Here is a 21877-nt window from a genome sequence, read left to right as displayed (position 1 = left end):
AGTTCTGCCACCAATCTAAGCAGATCTTCTACCTGCTCACACCTCACACAGGTGGAATGCTGGCCTCCCTCCCTCGGCAGCAGCAGGCTCTGGCACTCCCTGCAGCCAGAGACCTGAACAGCCACGGAGCTAGAAGATGCAGAATGAATGGTAGCTGAGCATTTATGTTGTCTGTGCTTTCAAAAGTGAATAAATTACCCAACTGTGGATTGATTTCCATAAGTGACATCAGTTTTAACTAGAACCTCATATTCAATCAACAATATTCAGAGAATGACAGGTTTTGCAGCATTAGGCTTAAAATAGTCTGGAAGAAGAGACTACAAGGGGTGAGAAGAGAGATGTCAAAATACGTACTGTAGGTTCCTCAGAGGAGTACTGTGTACAGAATAGGAGATCCAACACAGTCTTCTCATTTGCAGAAGGAATGGTTCAGTGCAGTATAAACTCGATGCAAAAATTCACACCTGTATGTTCTTCCTGGTTTATTTCACTTTCAAGTTGGATATCTGACTGTTTCTCAAGATACTGATATAGTATGTTCTTAAGACCTCAATGTCCCCACCACCCTTTTTGGAGGGATATAAACGGCTAGATTTTTCGTTGCGGTACAAAACAGAGCTAGAATACAACTCGATAGGCAGGGAGAAGGGACTTCTGTGAAGGGGCTTAATTCTAATATTAAATGCCCTATTTTCAGGGTTTACATAGTACTGACTGGCTCCCTAGAAAAGTCCCTGAATGTTGCTGGTTGCTTGGCACTTCCACTGTGTTGTCTTTAGGTCTAAATGCACATTTTGACACTAGTCGTGTGCAGATTTTCAGCTGTTGACTGGTGTAATTTGTACAAACTCTTTAAAAAGCTGTATGAGTGAAGCGATTGAAAACGTTTCTTGTTTTTATGGAACCTCACTTCTCATTCTTTTGTTTTTTTGTTTTTAGGCAAATATTTGTAAGGCATTTGCTGAATTGTTCCAAGTTGCTTCAGCTAAACCTGCACCTCTTGGCATCTGTGATTATCCGTCATCAAGAGCAATATATGCTGTTGACTTGATGCTGAAATGGGACACCAGCAGAGACGGTGAGAAGCTCATTGCTTTGAATTCTTTGTATTTGTGGGCTGTTTCAGAAATTTATTTCTTCTGTCTAAACTCTTACTGTTTCTCAAGCAGTGTGAGCTGTGTGCTCTGTGCCTCACACTGACATTAAAGCACAGCTGGAGTTGCAGACCTGTGGGGTTGTTAGCATCTGCCTTGTTGGTTAACAGGAATGGTGAGGGAGCTGTGAACTTCTTGGCTGCATTTTTGCTTCCCTTCTGCCCGTGCTACTGCTGTTCCCTGCTTTTAAAAACAAAGCAAACACAAAGCCACAAACCAACACATGCACAAACCCCAATAACTGTACAACCATCTTGTCACTCTACCAGCAGCAAGTCTTCTTTCCCATTTATGGTGACAGAATGTCTAAAATACCTGTCTCTCTGTGAAAACCTTAAAGAGCCTACTGAATGTGGCTTCCAGACTTGGCACAGTGTCTTCAACGTATGGTTACTTACTAAAGCAAGGAAGGGACCACATTCACCATGTCAGTGCTATTGAAATCTTCAAGACCATCACTTAGTTGTTGCCAGGTCTCTGCGAGACGTGTGTGAAGCTCCTTTGTGTCAGTGCCACAGCGTAGCTGACTACCCAGAGTATTTCCTTCAGCCGGTTGTGGAGGACTGGTAGCAAAGCTTGCCAAACAGGGCAAATTCTTTGTTATTTCAGCAGCAGGCTCAAAAATGTTCTCTCAGCATGCCCAGCCCAGACACGTGTCTCTTGTAGGTAGAAAAGCAGAGGAGGCACCAGCACAAAAAGGACTGCCAAGGGGGTATTAAACAGAGCTAAGTGTACCCTTTCCTTGTGAAACTCCGATCACGGGGACACAGGAGAAAGTCATTGCTTGTGCTCAGGTTTGCCGGAGGAGTTACTAGGTGATGCATGTTGGGTGGCTGCCCCTAGCCTACTGCTGGAGTGGCTGAATCTGAACTGTATGATAGACAATTAATCACTTTCATAGAAGGAAATGATTGAGAAACAGGGGATGTAAAATGGAGCCTTTGGCATTCAGGTAGAGCAAGGTTTTGAATCTGGATCTGCTACATCCACAAATGCCTTTTACCTGTCCCAGAGCTGTCTTTAATGGGAGAGACAAAGCAACTCTAGTATTACCAGCTCAAGGAAAGCTATTGTAATAAAAGGACCAAACTCGCATTACAGCTGTGGCTGAATGTGAGCTGCATGGGTCGCTGACCTTCTGAAGATGGGGGTGTGGGTGCCAAAGTCATGGTTGTGATGCTGTAGGCAGCCTGTGGACAAATACGTTGGTTGCTATTGTGCAGAGCAGAGTATGGTTACCTGTGCATCAGAAACTTGTACCCTTGCTTACAGTTGCAACACCAGACAGGAAATCAAATCCTTTGTTTCTCTTTGCACGGAATGCAGTTGATTCTGAACTGTACTGATGTTTTAAGAGAAAATTTAACTTGATTTCCTTTAAGAATGAGTTGAAGTGGCAGGTGGGAGTGGCTGGAGTGTAAAGGAGTAAGACTGCTAGAACTAGAAAGGCAGATATCTAAGAGCTTTAAGAAAGGAAGCTTTGTACTGAAACATGAAAGGAGAAGCAGTTTTCTGGAAGATGCTTTAGACTGTCAAGCAAGATAGCTGCATCAGGGAGATCCTATTAAATTGCTTCAAATTCTCATTCTAAGCGAGGCATTGGATTGGCACAGTGAATGCAGAATCTGTTGGATGATTTTTCCTCTGGATAATGGTGGTAGAACAGACCTCCATCGCTCCAGAAAAAACCAAACCAAACCCACTGAACTAAACCCTCCTTCCCGCTTGCCAGCTTGGGTCATAAAAGATGGCTTTTCCCAGTCGCTTTGTATAATATCTGACTTAAAGACAGTAGTGATTCTGTAGAGCTTGTAGTAAGAGGCAATGTTTGTGTTCCCCTTCACAGGGAAAAGAATCATGCAGCCTCAGATCCTGGAGGTGAACTTTAATCCTGACTGTGATAGAGCCTGCAAATACCACCCTACTTTTTTTAATGATGTCTTCAGCACCCTATTTCTGGATGAAACAGACAACTGCCATGTGACATGCATTGTCTAGCCACAGGAGGCTTCACTCTATTAATTGCTTTCCCAGATGAGCTTAACAGCAAGATTTATATTTCAGTTCTGTGAGCTGCTGAGGCAACTATTTTCCTATACTGGTAACCCAGGAAAAAAATTTGTATCAGAAGAATATTCATATACCATACACTGTATTGATAATCATTTGTCTGCATTGTCTTTGTCTTGCTTAGTTCTTTAAATCATCGGCTTGTGTTGACCAAATGTCTTGTTTGTTGAATATGGGGGACCTCCAAATAGCACAATAACTGGAGCAATTTACCTTGGTTTTGCTTGCTTGCTTGCTGGGAGACGTTGCACAAGTTCCCTGTGTTGACAGTAAAACTATAATTTACTGGATCATGTTGGAGTTCGTATGTCTCTTATTTGTCCCTCTTATACAAGGATCTGAAATATTATGATGGGAGAACAGCTTTTCAGTGCAATGAACTCCTAGGGTAATTAAAGATTTGATGACTCTTCCCATTTTTCTTATTTAAAAAAAAAGGGCACAGCATACAGTTGTGACAGCCTTGTGCTGCTGGCTGTCATCCTTAGCCTGCCCCTTAAAGAAACTAGGGTTTTGAGAAGGGGTGAGGCAGGAAATGAGAAGGATGCAATGTCTAGAGCAGCACAGGAATGCAGAAGAGTCCTGAAGGAATGAAAGGGATCTGGAAAACTCTGCTAGGAGCCCGAGCAGTCTTTGGACTGCAAGGTTTAGGGCTTAAGATAGAGGTATTTGGGAGTGGGGTGTCAGTTTGAAATGAATCATTCCTAATCTCTCTCCTCAAATCAGGGTTAACTGGCTGAAATTTAGCAATTTAGGCTGTATTTATCTTGCTTTGTGTGTATGTATGAGTTGCAAAAAATACTCTGTTCCTCATGAAGTGTGTGTTACATGGGTAGTATTTTTTAAGTTAGTTTGCAGCAATCAGGATGTGTTTGAGAGCAAAGTACAGTTATGGAATTGTACAAATGTTCTGAACGTTGATTCAAGCCTTGCAAATACGCAACATTATCCCTCATGATCAAGAAGGGAGAGGGATATTTTAGGCTATTTCAGGCTGGGCTGCAGAAACTACTTTTTTCCACTGACTGGAACACAGGCTGGAGAAATAAACCATCTGTGTCTTAGGAACATTCATCCTGCGCAGGTGGGCAAAGGGAGAGGGGATTCCTCAGCCAGGAATGGTGCTGACAGCTCTTATCAGTCTCCAGCTCATGAGTCAGAACTGTTTTGGACTCCTTACTTAAATGTGACTAAAGAAAACATGAAGTGCTTAACACAGATGGCGTGACTACTTCTAATACATAGTAATGGGTGCTGGAGACTGGACATAGGAGGCATGCAGTGCTGCTCATGGAATGTATTTGCTCTTGTGGGAGAGCAAAAGGCACTTTCTGCCTACAAAGTACCTGAAAACACATAATGAAGTGCCTGGGGATTTAAGGGGGGAGGTTTCCCTCATCACAAAGGGAAAGTGATGTCACACTTAGCAAATGAGAAGAGTGACGTCTAGAAAGTAGTAAGATTTGTGTAATGGGACCAGAAGCTGTGGGCAAAAATAGTCTGTTGTGCTCCTGGACGGAAGAGATCTTTTATAGGAAGCAACTGGTCGAACTAAGCATCCCAGATCTTGCTGTCCGCTGCCCTAACCTCAGAGGAGAAACCCTGGTTTCTGTTTCTAAGCAGCTGAAGCAAGAAGGCACCGGTAGGAGACATGAATAGCTATGGGGCCAGTACTGCCCTACTGGGCAGCAGATGCACCAGTGGCCGAGCTGCTAGCTCCCCTGTTAGGGGCTAGTAGTGAACTGGCATCCCTCTGAGGGTCCATGTGGAGCATGTTAGCACTGTTGGGCCGGAGCTGCTGGTGATGCCTCAAAGGTGTGTGCAGGGTTCTGCTGAATATTTGGGTTCTCTCAGTTTCTGCCCTGGTGCTCTGAATCTCCTGTTTTGTCTTGCCTGTCGCAGGGGTGAGGAGTGATGAAGGTACTGTCTTTAAGGCTAGAGCGTCCTGTTGCTTTAAGGTGTTTTTCTGCTCAAAACCATTTAAAAACAATAAAAACAGGAGTAAGGTCAGTAAGCTTATACATGTACTTTAATGCATTCAGCCGACACTAAATTGTACAGTGCTTCAAAGTGAGAAGGCACAAACTGTGAAAAAGATCTCATCTTAAACATTTCCAGAGTACGATGACCAGAAGAGAAATCTGGCAGCTGTAGTGGGACACATCACAGCACTAAAGCACCATGTCTAGTGGTAAACATGAAAGATTCAGGCCACAATCATGCCTGTCACTGTTGATTCAGACCACAGTAATGTCTGTCACTGTTAGGAGCAGCTTTCTGGAAGCTGTGTTAATATATGGCTGGATTTCTTCCTCTGAACATCACCAAGTTGGAGTTCATGTTTATTTCTTATAACAGAATGCTGTTGTTGTATAAAATATAATGCTGTAATATACAAAACTAGTGCTTTTATAGCAAACTAACAGGTAGTGATGATTGAAAACCCAGTCAGGGATATGGCCCTTTGTGACTTGCCTAGTAAAGGCATATTTGCTTTAAATGAGTGCTGCTTTGTCAGCTTGTAACAGTAGAAGTAATTCAGCTAAAAATAAAGTAAGGCTGTAACTCGATTTAGAAAATTCTTGTGGGGGAAAAGAATATCTTTTTGGCTGAGAACTGTTTATTTGGTTTGCTTCTTGTCACGATTGTCCTTCCAGACATGGTAGTTGAGTGCAGAAGCCAGGGTTAGCCAAGCTAAATAAGGAATCATCAAATAAGCTGCTGTTTTGTTGACTTTATACCAGGAAACAGTTGCAGCTGTTGCCGTACCAGTCGTGAGCAGGATAGTCACCAACCCCTGAAACACAGAAAGGTGGTCAGTGTTGGGTTTACTAGATGCGTTTTCTTGACTAGTCTTTATGTGCCTCTTTCACTCTGGCACTTGTTAATTCCTTTTCAGAAAACCAGCCAGCAACAAAAAAGAGACATTTCTGCTGAATTATAAGTCAATTTAACTCATAAAACAATGCAACAGTCACAACAAAGGGTGTTGCTGCTGGGAGCAGGAGAGGGAGAATAAAATCCCACTCACCCATACCTTCTTTTTTTGTTACATTCACTACAAACCCAGTGTAACTTTGAGCAAGTCACTTAGCTAAGTAAACATGTCCAGTCTTTTCATGTCACAGATGCAGCCTGAAGAGATGTGGTGTGAATGAATCAATGCTGGATTGCAAAGCCTTCCACTGTTACAGCATTGCACATACATTTAGAGAACCAGGGAAACACTTTTCAGGTTTTGTTACTGATTATTTTTGAGGCAAGCTGTTTCTCTTCAGACTGCAGAGAATGAGTCCGGTCAAAAATGGGTACTGATTACTTGAGTAATGTTCTGATAAGCTTCTTACCACTGCTGTTTGCTAGAGATACCTCGGAATTTCAGTAAGGCATAAATGTTTATATTTCCTGGTGACACAGAGCTCTTATCAAAGGGTGGCAGAAAAAGCTTCTTCAAACTTACGGATGTTGTAGATATGTAAATACTCTCAGGTGGCTGCTGGCGTGCAACAGAGAATTTTAGAAGACTTGTGCAAGCCATACTCTGCACTCAGGCTCATTTTCAGGGAGCAATGATTATAACATTAAACTTCTGTCTCAGCACCTCGCCAATGGCTGCAGACGTCTATCATTAAGAAACTTACTTTTCCACTTACCCATCCCGTTTTGTGAGCTCTAAAAAATATTGGAGTCCATGACCAGTTTAATGCCAGCTGCCCTGCATACAGACCCAGAGGAATCACTGACTTCTTGTTGAAGCCCCCTGCTTCCTTCCACACCAGGTAGGAGCCATATCTGGAGAAAGCAAATGGAGGCTATAACTCAGCACACCAGTTAGAAAGCAGCTGCACGTTCTTGATCAAATGAAGTAACTTCAGTGCGAGGGTCTAGGTTGATTTGAAAAAGTGACATCCAGGCACTACTTGGCAGAGTAACTGGCAGCACAGGGTTGATCACCTACTGTGGACAGCAATAGAGAGATTAATTCCCTACCCTGCCAGAGTACTCATTTCTAGGTGCAGAGCAGCAGATGACCTCCTGTGTTTCAGTCTTAAAAGAGAATGCCATACTGAAATGGAAGCAAGTCCAAGATGCAAGGCTAAAAGGTAAGTCTCTAAATAGTGAAGAAATTGTTAACATTGGTACTGGGAGATGGTGCTTTAAAAATAAATTAAAAAAAAAAAACCCAAACCCAACACAACCCATTGTTTAAGTGGATGAAATGAACACAAGAGAAGTAGGAACTGAGAGGCATCCCAAAGCACAGGTGAGGGTGGGGATGTATGGTGTTAGACCAGGAGGAGCCCTATAGCCACTTTTCAGAAGGAAGGCAGATGAAGATGGGGAGAACAAAGATTTTTAGGAGTTCTGTGGAAAGAATCAACCAGGAGGAGCACCCAGCACCCTTCCTGTCTGCAGGATCCCAGCTACTGAAAGATCTTCCAAAAATGTTCCGAAGATTTTGAACAGATCTTCTTAATGCTACAGAAGATTGGTTTGCTGGAGGATCCCAGAATGTAAGTTGCTAAAGACAGGAATTCTCAGGATCTGGGAGACGTACTAACATAAGGTTTGTTTTTTTGCAGTGAAGGAGCCTGATTAGAAGGAGTATTCATCACCTACGACTCTTTTGCTCTTGTTTGATTTTTCCCTTTAGACATCAGCTAGATTTCAATCCAGATGACTGCATAGCCATTCCAGGTGACCACAGTAGAATGCCCTGGATAAAATGCCAACATCTGGAATTACACCCCTGTCTCAGTAAGTGGAGACAAGATTCTATCCCAGCTGGATGTGAACTGGGCTGTACACAAGGCTGGACAGCAGGGGGCTCCTGTGTATCTCTGCTGGCAGCGGAGCAAAGATGGAGACCAACTTTAAGCATTACGGTTTTTAGGAGCAGACAAACATCCATAGGAGTAATTGCAAGGAGTTTGTCTTCATTTGTAGGTCATACAAGAAGGATTTATTTTTTCCTGTTTAACCCAGTTAGTGACACAAGCTTGCTTCCTGGCCGTTACTTTCATAGGGGCTGAACTCTGTTTTCAAACTGCTCTGAAATCCCAGCAGTTTGATTGCAGTGTTAAAAAAAAGAAAGGGGGAGCAAGGTAAAGTAAAAGGCATCAAGACCCCAATCTGTTCCTGAGTGATTTACAGAGCCACAGTGTGGGCTTAGAGTTGTTCATAATCTAACTTTAAATTCAGACCAATATCACAATGTACAAATCTAAAGTTAAATGTCGAGGAAGGCATGTAAGCTTATTAAATCCTGCTTTCAGTTACTTCTTGCTTTTAATGTACTCAAGAGATTCTAAAGGAACCAGATGTCTTGATCAGTCAAGGAATGCATGCACATGATGGATTACAGAAGAAAAGGTGTGGTAGTAAGTATGATCTTTTCACTGATGTACATAATCAGGACCATCCACCTCAGAATATATTAATTCTGGTAGTATCAAAGTAAGTGATAAACTGTCACAACTTGAAGGAATGGCTCCACAGGAAAGCCACTCAGCTCTTGTCCCTTTGATCAAGGCACTTTGATCTTTAACTCTCAGGACAATAATGATCTGATTCAAATGCCAGTAACTCTTGGAATATACAAGAGTAGACAGCACTTTTTAAAAGTACACACTGCAAAGGGAGAAAGCAAAGAGAATGCTGATGGGAAAGGAGGGACAGTACATGAGGCTATAAAAATGACAAAGCTCTTCTGGCAAGCAAATGAAACCAAATGGGCAAATGTGTGAGAGCCAATTTAGCATTCAGATACAGTTTCAGACACAGCATCATTGCTGTATTTTGCAACAAGTAGTGTGGTATTTAAGATAACCTGCAGGATAACTTATGCAGTGTTCACTTCTGAAACTTCATATAGTTAAGCCAGTGCTATATACACACCACTTAAAATGTACTGTCGTGATGGATGAAATTAATGGGAGGGATTAAGCCATAAAAGGCATATTGCAGCCTAAAAACTAGTACTATTGCATTAGCAACAAGGTGTATTCGATAGCTAGGAAAAAGCATGATTAATCTTGCCGTGTAGCTAGTTCTTAATGACCAACTGCAGAAGAAAGACAAAGCATCCCTTTGTGCTTGGGGGCTGCACTGACCTCTGCTGAGGCTCTAGGAGCAGAGTGCACCCTCTCCTCTGTGGCACAGCTCACCAGAGTTAACATAAAATCATGCAGTGTTGGGTGGACAGTCTAAAGCAGTCTGTGAGGAGTATCAAAACTGCCCAGTCTCCTGAAACATCCTACCTCTATAAATATTTTTACCACATCTTATTAAAATTAACAGCTGCCAAAATACAATATTATTAAACTTTTAAGGTCGCTTTGGGGATGGTATTTAGCAATATCATTCCTTGTTCGTTTGACAGAAATTGCTCTGCTGTTAAATAAGGAGTCGGATGTTTCAAACATTTAGAGTTTAACACATATGTTTTGATTTTGGTTTCTTTTAATTGAGCTCTGTTAGAACAGTTCTATCCTAATTCTCTCTCTCCCCCCCTTTTTTTAGTATCATTTTCCTAAAACTCCTGAAGGACATACACAGAAGAACTCCCAGTGCTGCCTTACTCTTACATCATTGACAGCTTGGCAGATATTCCCCTCAGGATGAATGAGGAAAGCAAGTTAATGGCAGCTTTTCAAACTCCTGCTTTTGATGTGGATACTTGTGCATACAAGGTGTCCTATCAAACCCACACACAACTCCCAAAGCATGTCTCTACCTGTTAAACAGGCAGCTTGACACAGTTTCTTATGAACATACAGCCACAGGAATACAATAATAATTCTCTGGTACAGCATTATACAATAAGCAACTTTGAGATCAGGTAAATGCCTGAATACAATATGAAAAACATACCCCATCGATGTATAGATAGCTCCCCAAAAAGGAGCAAACACCCAGTTAGGTGGGCACCAGGATGGCTTCTGTAGGGATTCGTACCACACTGGCAATTTCTTTTTGGCTAGAGTGCTTCCTAAGAATCCTACTGCAGGCGGCAGGAGTGTGAAACCCACTGCGGGGGCCCAGGCTGACACCACTTCCATCGAGACGGTGAATCTGGAACAAACACGAACACGTGGATTGGCAGAGTGATTTTAAAATGCAACTACAAAAAATGTCCATTTCTAGCAGATTTTAAAACATGCACATGTATGTGAGCCACAGCTTGAGCTTGTCACTGGGAATGACTGCAACTGAAGTGAATGGATCTTGTACCAGGTTCACTGGACAATACCTCCATGAAGGAACCTATTACTTACTTGGTGGGGGGAAGTGAGGCCTTTACTTCCCTCTCAGCTTCGTGCAGTATGATTACTGAATTTTACCTGCATAAATATCTTTACCCAGTTTGATATCATATGAACTACACTTGGGGAAAAAAAATTACACACTAAGAATTCCCGTGTATTCCTGTATTCACTAAAAAGCCCATTCACTCAATGAGATCGTACCATCAAGAGTACGAAAATAGTGTGTGTTTTCCTGTGCTCAACCAAAATAATTTGTATCTGCTGTATCTGCTGTGTTTCATTTTTAGCCTCAAAAAGGTGCTGAGGATGCTCAATGGCTGGTAAAAGTGATGTGAATTAGTAGCAGACACTTGAGAAGCTGACTCTGAAAATACACACTAGGGAGGACAAGGAGAAGATAAGTACTTAAATGCTGTTTTGCTAAACAAGGAAGGAGATGTCTAGTGGAATCATCCAATCAGTTGCAGCAGTCTTAGCTGCCAAGCCCATAAAGCGTGCTGGATTCAACTTGCCCACTGAAATAAAACCAAATCATGCCTTGCTCTGGTAGGCCATGCTGGTTTAGAGCACAGGCAGAAGTAAAAAAGTAAGCAAGGAAACAGGAAAAAGCTTCATTGCAGATTTTCTGGCCAAAAGCCAAATGCTACAGAAAAGCCGTGCTTAGCTTGCTAAAATATAAACAGATTAGAGGCATGATAAAAAAGGGCAGAACCAAAATGCAATGCATTATTTTTTCAAGTGTACAGTAGGCAAATACACCCAATTCCTGTTCGTGTGTCCTGCGGGAGGGGGAGAGATTGCAGCAGTGGGGAGAAGGCAACTGTGGAAGTCCCAAGAGAGAAAACAAACAGAAGTTTTAGAACAACCAGCATTTCAGAGGCTCATCAAAGAAAAGTGCTGTATTGACCTGGCTGTTCTCCTGGCCTACATTTAAAAGTTTTTATTGCTGTAGTTCTGACTGTTGGGATGAGGAGGCAGGGAGTGGGAAGTGGAAATTCCTCTTGTAACAGGTGTCCTTAAACCGAAAGGAAATGGCTCACAGATGATGTTGGACTGTCACAGTTCTGCTGCTACAGTGGATTTCTGTTTGGAGAACAGGTATAAGCTTGGCCAGCAATGGAGCTCTCTTGCACTATGGTTTTGGTCCCTGTACTGAGGGGCCTGCCCATACAGTTATGCAGATTTAATGAAGAGATTTCAGGGGCTGGGACCACAAGCTAGATTGGCTTTAGATGGGCTTGTTCAGCCTGGAAGAGAGAAGGCTCCGAGGAGATCTTACAACAGTCTTTCAATACCTAAAGGCATTGACAAGAAACCTAGAAAGGGACTTTTTACAAGGGCATGTGGTGACAGGACAAGAGGGAATGGCTTTAACCTGTCAGAGGGTATATTTCGATTAGACATTAGGAAGAAATTCTTCACTATGAGGGTAGTGAGGCACTGGAACAGGTTGTCCAGAGAAGTTGTGACTGCCTCATTCCTGGCAGTTTTCAAGGCCAGGTTGCTTTAAGCAACCTGGTCTACTGGAAGCTGTCCTTGCCCATGGCAGGGGGTTGGAACTGAATGATCTTCAAGGTCCCTTCCAACCCATTCTATAATTCTATTGCACAGGATCATGAAAAATCCTGGTGATAGAAGCAAAGCAGAATTTTGAGGCAAAACAGCATGGAGGGACTGGTAAAGCATGCAGGATTAAAAGGCTTGCAAGGAGTAAGCAAGAAAGTGTGTGTAGGCTGCTGGAATGTGGGCATGCCTTAGGGGAGAGTCGTGGGAGGGCAAGGAATAGGAATGCACACAAAAAAGGCAGCAGACAAAGCAGGACAACAGTCAAAGTCAAAAACAGAACAAAAGAACAAACAAGTAAAAAAGCTAAGTAGGGAAGAAGCTCATTGCTTTTGTTACTGCTGCCATATGGATTCTGCTTACTATTTACCAGGGAGCATCTTAAATGTTCTCCTTGCCTAGATCTGTAGTGCTACGCTCCTGAGGGAGCAGTCTGTCAGCTGTAGTGCATTCTGCTGGTCACCTGTATTGACAGCATGAAAGGCTCTGCTTTGACTGGGATGTGAAAGAATTGCTATGTGAAGGAGCAACAAGATGCGATGGGAAAAGAGCTCCAGCACAATAATTCTCTTTGGTTGCCTTCAGATAAAGAGGTTAAGTTAGAAATTTAAAGTTACTAAGATCTCATTAATTCCTAGCCCTGTTGGTCTGGCTTTGCCTACAGGGAGAACAGTAGGTTTGGTTCTCTACACATGCTGCAAAGTGCTGGTCGCCTGTGCAGCTCCAGCGTAGCTGTCAAATGCTAATACAATTTTTAAAGTGATAAGCAAGGACCCAAAGGGGTTTATGCTTTATTTGGCTGTAACAATACCAGGGTGGCTTCCTGCAGGCATTAAGCAACTGCACTTTGTCAGTGGTTCTGTCAGCTTCTCCCTAGGGAAGAGTCTGAAAGTGTTCTGCAAGCTGAAAGTGCTAAATGCTATCAAATTGGAAAAGTACTGCTCTGCTACAGTTACTGGTGAATAAATGATATTGCTACATTATTTATTTTTGCAGGACAAAACTCGTAGTCTGGCTGGCTGGATGTTAGAGGAACAACACTGAAATATTTCTTAAGCAACAAGAAAATCAGGCGGACAAACAGCAACACGGAAGGCACAAAGAAATGGGGAAAGTGCAGCCATGCATGAAGAGGAAAGGGGAAGAAATAGAAGAGATTGAATGTACTGGCTGGAATTGAGTGTTGGTGTCCCAGTCTTTTGACTACTCTTAGTACTAATTATATACTATGTTTTCCAACGGTATTTCTCATTACTTCCCAAGCTCTCTTCTTCCAAAATACTCTCTCTTGCATAATACCAATGAGATAGAGAAAAGAAAGAACATGCAGCAAGATCAGAACATGCCTGTAGGGTAGACCACAGCTGTCCATCAGCAGTGGCAGTTGATTATTTTAATCCACAAGAAATTAGATACTGATGTCAATTTCCCATGAAAAGCAGTAGCTAACTCAGGGAGCAGTACTAGTTGATTGTGGAAGAAGCCATGTCCATCTTGCTCTGCTTACCTGGTGTAGGTCTTTAATAAGAGCGTCAGTAAAAGGCAAAGATGCACTGGAGAACCTGTGCACTCAGCCAGTGCCGCAGTGTGTGTTTGGTTAGGTGTGCAGCACGGATCTCTGTGAAAGTAATCACAGAGTATATAAAGGATTATCAGCCCTTATCCTTTTAGATAACCCCAAAATTACTTGGTGATAACTTACACAGCATAGGTTTGCTAACACAGCCCCTCTGGCTGCAGGTGAATTACACAACCTAGAAATAATTGCTATTTTCCCAATGATATCTCAGCTCTACTTCAGGGCAAGATCTGATTGTGCACCCTGATTTTCATCCTTAAGAAACTCGCATGTCTGTGGTGGTACCTGCAGCGTGTGCCCAGCAGATACTGCCTCTGAGAACCACCACAGTATAGAAATCTTTCCTTCCACACACACTTGTTTATTTTTGTTTCCACTTCTTATCTCTGCCCTGCAACACTTTGTTCATCATCCTGCCCATTTTCTGTTTAGCCCTACTCTGAGTTCAGGCATTTTAAGCAGTGTAGTGATGGCTGCAGCAGGCCAGCTTGTTTTACAAACATGTTAAAACAGTTTTTCTAGGTACTCAAAACATCCGACTTACCCAAACCTGTTTCCAGCTACATAAAGGAAAAGGAGAAATAAAGGTGGGGGACAACAATGGTGCAACTTGCTGCTCAATGGGCTTCTATTTTTTTGCAGGTCATTTCTCTATGGTGGTGTAACACGCAGAAAAACAGAAGCTTTCAGTGCCCTTCTCTTCATAGGATGGGGTGTGCTATACGTGGGAATAGATGTATCACAACAGAGGTGCTGGTTTGTTTTCAGCCTGATGAAAAATGACCTAAAACTTTTCTTGGCTTTGAGCAGGTCCCAAAGGCAGTGGGTCCCCTGCCCTTCTCCAGGTGCTCCCAAAGGAGAGCTCAGTCAGCAGGAAGGAGAAGAAAGGACCTGCTCTAGTGTGATGTGTCCCTGCCCATGGTAGGGGGTTAGAACTAGATGATCTTTAAGCTGTCTTTCAAACCAAACCATTTTATGATTCTATGACAACTGGTTTAATTGTATATGCTTAACATGAGCCAGCAGTGCATGCTTGCAGCCCAGAAAGCCAACCGTATCCTGGGCTGCATCAAAAGGAATGTGACCAGCAGGTCGAAGGAGGTGATCCTGTCCCTCTACTCTGCTCTCGTGAGACCTCACTTGGAGTATTGTGTGCAGTTCTGGTGTCCTCAACATAAAAAGGACATGGAACTGTTGGAACAACTCCAGAGGAGGGCCACGAGGATGATCAGGGGACTGGAGCATCTCCGTATGAAGACAGGCTGAGAAAGTTGGGGCTGTTCAGCCTGGAGAAGAGAAGGCTGCGTGGAGACCTCACAGCAGCCTTCCAGTATCTGAAGGGCGCCTATAAGGATGCTGGGGAGGGACTCTTCCTCAGGGACTGTAGTGATAGGACAAGGAGTAACGGATTAAAACTTAAACGGGGAAGTTTAGATTGGATATAAGGAAGAAGTTCTTTACTGTGAGGGTGGTGAGGCACTGGAATGGGCTGCTCAAAGAAGCCGTGAATGCTCCATCCCTAGCAGTGGTCAAGGCTAGGCTGGATGAGGCCTTGAGTGACATGGTTTAGTGGGAGGTGTCCCTGCCCATGGCAGGGGGATTAGAACTAGATGATCTTAAGGGCCTTTCCAACCCTAACTATTCTATGATTCTATGATTTTCTTACATCCCTGGGCCAATAAACCTCTAATCCCTTCCTTGTACAACTTAGTACTGGCTGCCCAGTCACAGTGGGCTTAAATTATAGCTACCGCATTAAAAACACAAAGGAAATTCTCTCAGCAGCACTAAATCACCCACATGGTTCTGGGTTTTCCAGTCCCTGCTGGTTTGCGGTAGATTGACAAAGCTGTGAGCATACTGCTGGAGGGAGAGGGTATCCCCAAGACAGATACTCTCCCTCTCACCCTCTGCAGTATATTTTTTTTGAGGGCAGATAAGGTCCTACTTAGGTCTGAGAGGCAGCATGCAACTTTCCCGTGGGGAAAAGGCCTCTTCCTGAGATACAGCTGGCTGAAGAATTAAGGGGTACCTACTTTATTTATATTAATAGGCAATTTATGTGTGTTGTGCCTTTAAATCCTGGGGAACCACAACACTAAATCCAAAGTTACATCACAGTCTGGGAGATAGAATATGGCTACCACAAAAAAAGCAGTCTTACCTTTGTTACCTAATCTTGAGTAATAGAGACACTTAAAACAGTATAACATCATTTAAATATAAATATCTAGGAAGTATACAGTTTATGTATATAACTAAAAATAAAGTATATGGTATTTCTTTATGGATCTAATGCAAGGTGTACTCATCAGGTCTAGAGACAGCTCTCACTGCCCAGGCTCCATTTCTTTTAAAACAGCATAGCACAAGTTGGACAAACAGATTTATGACTTGTTGAAGATTCACCTATTGAGAACTGAAATGTATGCTACAACAAAAGCTTCCCAACTGATAATTTGCCAGTTACTGCTCAGTCTCTTCTAATCTTTCCCTATGTATGTTTGTATAAAATCCTCTGCGCGCAATGTAAAGAGAAAAAATCCCTTTGACTACCTCCCTTCCAGACAGCTACCCAGTGTCCTGCTGTAGGCTATTACTATCATCAGTATTACTAACATTATCATCATTATTATTATTATTAATCCATCCACTTAGAAAGCACTATAGAATCATAAAACAGTTGGCTGGAAGGGACCTTGAAGATCATCGGGTTCCAACCTCCCTTCCAGGAGCAGGGACACCTTCCACTAGACCGGGTTGCTCAAAGCCCCATCCAGCCTGTCCTTGAATGCTTCCAGGGATGGGGCAGTCACAGCTTCTCTGGGCAACCATTACACCTATTTTTGAAATGGTTGGTTCTCCTATATTCTGGATATTTCCAGTTTAAGTGCTGCCTAGGCATGATTCTCTTCAGCTTGCTTTAACAGGTTAAAATATCACAAGTGCCACATCCAAGGCATGCTTTAGTAGCAACAGGACATTCACGGGGCATCACTACTGGTAAGTCTCAAGTGCTCTGCAAGCAGTCTGCTCCCTTTACAGTGAACCAGAGACAAAATGGCTGTACTGAGGTGCCCTCGGTAACAGACACAGTGTTACTACCCTGGCTGCAGTGGGGGCCAGTTGTTTGCAGGAACTGGTCTCTGCCCTAGCCTTTGTTTCTGAACGCAGCAGATGTGAAGGTCACCCCTGTGACTCTTCCCAGGGCCTGATGGGCACCTGGTGGCACGAACTCTAACCTGGCGGCCTAGGCAGAAGGGGCACCCCTGCTGCCGGGGCCTACAAGGGAGCTGGCTGTAAGGGTGCCTGAAGCTCCAGCACTCCCACTCAACACAAGCGCAGTCATTGTTTATCCTCAGTTTTCCCTGAGGTGCCACCTGAGGATGGCACAGGTGGTAACTTGCCACCCAGCATCTCAGCTCGCCTTAGCACAAGCAGTATTGCTGCTGCACTGTTGGTAGAGGCAGGCACAGAGTGGGATGTGGTGATATACGTGATATGTATATCCCATATTGCTGCCCGTATAGTTCAGCTAACCCCAGAAAGTCACTGGCTTTTCCAGCTCTTGTACCTGGAGGCTTACAGAAATGGGGAGAATCCTCTTACGAAGCAGCACAGGACGGAGATTAGGAAAGTGAGTAAATCTTCTCACCAGGATCCTTCTGAATGGATTTGAATCAAAACTCAACAGAACTTCCTGCTATTCTGACCCATTTTCCTTCTCTCAAGTTACACTACTACAGTGTCTTTTACTGAACTGCCCCATAAGGTCTGACTCACAGCTAGACACTGTTTCATAACCTTAAGTGATGCAAAATCCTTGCACAACTGCAACTTTAGCATGGCAACTTTCACTTTTTTAATAATCTTGCCATTGAATGCTCGAATTACAAAAGTGCATTTTGTGCTGATTTATAAGCATTACTTGTAAACTCGGAGGAAAAAAGCCCTTTCTTTCGCCCTCAAAAGATGTCAAAAGCAAATTACAGAGATCCTTGACAGAAAACGCCGTCAGGGTAAGAATGGGTCACCAGGGTGCCCAGGGCGTCCGTGGGCCGTGTGAGGAGGTAGAGAAGCAGGACTCCCAAAGGGCCGGGCAGCAGGTTCACCCACCGCCTCTGACTGGGCGGTTGCACAGCTGGACAGCGGTGCGCGACCGGCGAGCTTCGCCGGCAGAGCCGCGACGGGCGGTGCCCCGGCCCGGCCCGTCCTGCCCGTGAGGTCCCGCCGGCCTCAGACCCCTCAGCCCCAGACGCGGCCGCAGCGGCCCCTCCGCTGACTCTTTTTTCTCCTCGTCCAGTCCAGCAGTCAGGACCGGCGTTACCTCTCTTCCCGCGCTGCCGCCGCTCGTCGCTCCTCCTATGCCGTGAGGCGGCGGTGCCCGCCCTCCGGCCCGTCCGCGCCCCTCCCACCGGCGAAGCCCGCCTCGAGGAGCGGCCTCCCCCCGGCGCAGGGCGGGAGGAGAGGTGTAGCGTAGTGTGGTGTGGTGCGGCCCAGGCCAGGCCTAGGGCGGCGAGCGCCGGGGCGGCCTCCCTCCCTCTCTCCGTTTGCTCCCTCCCGGCGCCCGGCGGGAGGGCGGTTGGCGGCGGGGGCCGCCCGGTTCCCGTGGCAACGCGGGGCGCGGCGGCGCAGGCGGGCGGGCGGCGGCCATGGGCAGCTGGGCCGCGGCGACATGGCGGCTTGGTGGCTGCAGAGGGCGCGGCGGCCTCCGCGGCGTACCGCGGCGGCGGGTCAGCTCCCGCCCCGGCGGTGGGGACCGGGTGGCGACCCTGAGCGACCTGCTGCAGAGCTCGGTGGGGGGCGAGGAGCCGGACGCGGCGGCGGCGAGGCGGGAGCGGCGTTCCCCCCGGGAGGGCACGGTGCTGCTCTTCCCCGGGCAGGGCAGCCAGTCGGTGGGGATGGGCCGCGGGCTGCTGCAGTACCCCGGCGTGCGGGACATGTACAGCCTGGCCGAGAAGGTGCTGGGCTACGACCTGCTCTCCCTCTGCCTGGAGGGGCCGCAGGACGAGCTGGACCGCACCCGGCACTGCCAGCCCGCCGTGTTCGTCGCCTCCCTGGCCGCCGTGGAGAAGCTCAACCACCAGCGGCCTGAAGTGAGGGAGCGGCGGGGCGAAGGGGGGGGTGAGGTGGGGACCCATCGCGGGGAGGCCGGGGCCTGGTCTTGGCGGCACCCGAGTTGCAGTGGGACGCGAAGCGGGCCCGGCAGCCCCCCACGGGAGCCGGCTGATGTGTGGCCTCGGGTCTGTCTCCGTGCAGGTGGTGGCGAACTGCGTGGCGGCGGCGGGCTACAGCGTGGGGGAGTTCGCGGCGCTGGTCTTCGCTGGAGCCATGGGCTTTGCCGAAGGTGCCCGGGAATATGCTGAGCCCCCATAAGGGTGTCCCCTCTGCCCTGTGCTTTTCCCAGAGGATCACGCTGTGTCCCTCGCGCTTTTGGTTTTGGTTTTTAATTAGAGGCTATATCTTTCTACTTCCACTGTTCACTCTGTGTAATACAGCATTAAAAGCGTTGACGTTTCACAAAGAGTAAACAGCCGCCCTTTCTTGCGCCGCAGATGCAAGGCGGTGTTGGCTTCTCGGGGCTCCTGTTTACCGAGCATCTCTGTTTCTCTCCTTAGCGCTGTACGCGGTCAAAGTGCGCGCCGAAGCCATGCAAAAGGCGTCGGAAGCCGTCCCCAGCGGAATGCTCTCGGTTATCGGTCGGCGAGAGGCAAATTACAAATTTGCCTGCTTGGAAGCCCGTAAACACTGCGAGTCGCTGGGTATAGAAAACCCCGTGTGTGAGATTTCAAACTATTTGTTTCCAGACAGCAGAGTCATTGCAGGACACTTACAGGTATTGCTTCAGAATAACTATCCCTTCAGCTGAGTTTAACATTTCTCTTTTTTACTTAAAACTTTCACTTTGTGCATCTGCGTGGAAGTTATGTACGGCCTTAGTTTGCCCTCAGTTGTTGGGTAGGGAAAGGAATCCCTTTGCCACAATGAGGTGGTTCTTGTGGGGTGAACTGGGTAAACCTTTGTCATGCAAGACTCTCACTTCTCTCTCTCTCTTATAGGCTTTGGAGTTTTTGCAGGAGAATGCCCGAAAATATTATTTTACACGTACAAAAATGCTTCCGGTCAGTGGGGCTTTTCACACCAGACTTATGGAACCAGCGGCAAAGCCACTGGCTGAAGCCCTAAACTCGATTGAGATTGAGAAACCGCTGGTCTGTGTCTATTCCAATGTTGATGGCAAAAAGTACATGCACTCAAAGCACATTCGGAAGCTGTTAGTGAAGCAGGTGGTTTCACCCGTTATGTGGGAGCAGACCATGCATACTGTATATGAAAGACAAAAAGGAACAGAATTCCCTTACACATATGAAGTGGGGCCTGGGAAGCAACTAGGAGCTGTTCTCAAAAAGTGTAATTTAAAGGCCTGGAAACAATATAACCATGTAGATGCTCTGGAAGATGGGGAAGCAGCAAAGACCTAAGTAGCCTTTCGAGAAAAAAGTCCATGCAACTTGGTTTTTTCTACCTAAATTTTAAAAAACATAAGCTTATTGTGTTCCCAGAAGAGGAAGTCTTAAACATTTGTAGCTTCCCATGATGAAAAGAGCACTGCACATGTAATCCAGATGAACATTTTCCTTTCTTTGTGTGCCTCAGGTGTGGAAGGGGAGAGCAAAGTCTGGCTCTTCCATCTGTGTCAGAACTGCAGAACTGCCAATAAAGATGCCAGACAGTTGCTTGTTTGGCCTCAATCCTGCAAGCAGCTTTCCCCTCTCTTTTTCCTGTTTAACTGGGGGGGGGGGGAGAGGGGGAATGGACTCAAGTTGAATGTAGCTTTGGCTGTGTACTGTATCTTGTATCCACACGGAAACAAGGTAGAATCAGGCTGTTGGCTCGGGGTTGCTGAGGGCTTTGCTTTGGGCTTGAAGGTGCACTGGGAGGAGCCAACTGGTTGGTACAGCTTTTGGTACATTGATGTTCCTGTTTCTTACCTCACTTGATTTGCAGAACGCTTATCCCTGTAAAATTCTTGCCAGGCAGAAGATGTTATGAGGAACACAATTTTCTTCATGTTAAGCTATAAATATACTCTAGAGCTTCTCCTGGTATTTTTAATACTGTGGGATGAAGGGGTTGTTTAGTCTGGAGAAGAGAAGGCTCAGGGGAACATTATTCTTCTCTACAACTACCTGAAAGGAGGATGGAGAGAGGGGGATGTCATTCTCTTCTCCCAAGTAACAAGTGATAGGACAAGAGGTAACGGCCTCAAGCTGCACCATTTGAGGGTTAGACTGGATATTAGGAACAATTCCTTCACCAGAAGAGTGATCAGTGTTGAACAGGCTGCACAGGGAACTGGTGGAATCACTGTTCCAGAAGCATTCAAAAACCTGTGTAGATGAGGCCTTCAGTGACATGGTTTAGTGGTGGGCTTGGCAGTGCTGGGGTAATGGTTGGACTTGATGATCTTAAAGGTCTTTTCCAATATGGCTGATTCTGTGATCACTGGCCTATAGTCCACACATAAACGGAACTGATTTTCCCTCCAGCTGTCCAGTGTTGGTTGTGCTAAGTTACGCAAAAAATGTTTCGCTGAAAGAAAAGCTCCCCACCCCCACTGCAGAAGTGCAGGGCTGCTGTCCCTGAGTGAGCTGTGGAGGCTCCAGAGGCTGAATTAGCCTTTGGGTGACTTCTTGACGGAAGCAAGAAACAGCAGTGCTGGGAACTTTGCAGAAAGATCTTGTTGGAGGCACCTTTGTGCAGAGTGAACCCTGTGGTGACAGAGTGCTGGGGAGGAGGGTTTGAATGCTGATACTTCAGTTTTCTCTATATTCCTGGCTGCGTTTTGCCAGCTCAGATGTTTTCTGGAAGCAGGTGATGAGCTGCAGAGGAGTGGGTTGTCCAGAGCCCTCCTAGGAAGAGCTTTCCAGTTCCCTTGTGGGCACTGCCTGTCCTTGGATGGGTCAGGGCTGGCGGTGAATTCTGGAGTTGGCGGGCTCTAAGGGAGCACACACTAGCTCCAGCACCTTCCCTAGTGCCTGCAGGGCTTGAGGGGACACTTAGAATGGCATTAACACCACATTCTTGGGTTTGGATTCTGTAGCCAGCCTTTGGTTTATTAAAAGAGGTCCAGTCATTCTACAGCGTGGCACTGCCTGAGCAAAGACACTCCCAGGGTGTGTAGAAAACATGGGCTTGCTTGGTCTGCAAGAGGCACATGAAGCTGTAGGAAACAGGAG

The 21877-nt window shown here is 45.7% G+C and overlaps 3 protein-coding genes across 4 annotated transcripts in view; 2 read left to right on the top strand and 1 right to left on the bottom strand.

Moving 5' to 3' along the window:
* Window positions 1-3517, top strand: part of TTLL12 (tubulin tyrosine ligase like 12) — a 30915-nt gene extending 27398 nt beyond the window's left edge. For both annotated transcript variants that reach the window (XM_080613116.1, XM_080613115.1), the window contains 2 exons: window positions 943-1081; window positions 3004-3517. In XM_080613116.1, coding sequence (XP_080469242.1) covers window positions 943-1081; window positions 3004-3155 — 291 coding nt within the window. In that variant the 3' untranslated portion in view covers window positions 3156-3517. The remainder of the gene's footprint in view (window positions 1-942; window positions 1082-3003) is intronic.
* A 2271-nt stretch (window positions 3518-5788) lies between these two features.
* On the bottom strand, window positions 5789-10288 carry TSPO (translocator protein; the record flags this gene model as incomplete). The annotated part of the gene is made up of 3 exons (XM_080614839.1): window positions 5789-6024; window positions 6881-7019; window positions 10101-10288. 3 exons carry the CDS (start codon window positions 10286-10288, stop codon window positions 5848-5850), a joined length of 504 nt encoding a protein of 167 aa, XP_080470965.1. The 3' UTR covers window positions 5789-5847.
* A 7795-nt stretch (window positions 10289-18083) lies between these two features.
* MCAT (malonyl-CoA-acyl carrier protein transacylase) lies at window positions 18084-20403 on the top strand. Its single transcript, XM_080634549.1, has 4 exons — window positions 18084-18733; window positions 18897-18984; window positions 19256-19473; window positions 19697-20403. Exons 1-4 carry the CDS (start codon window positions 18290-18292, stop codon window positions 20117-20119), a joined length of 1173 nt encoding a protein of 390 aa, XP_080490675.1. The 5' UTR covers window positions 18084-18289; the 3' UTR covers window positions 20120-20403.
* Window positions 20404-21877: the final 1474 nt, after the last annotated feature.

Source organism: Psittacula echo (assembly GCF_963264785.1).
Source record: "Psittacula echo genome assembly, chromosome: 1".
Classification (NCBI taxonomy): Eukaryota; Metazoa; Chordata; class Aves; order Psittaciformes; family Psittacidae; genus Psittacula; species Psittacula echo.
Note: the sequence above shows the minus strand (reverse complement) of the source record. Positions and strands in the feature narration are given on the sequence as shown.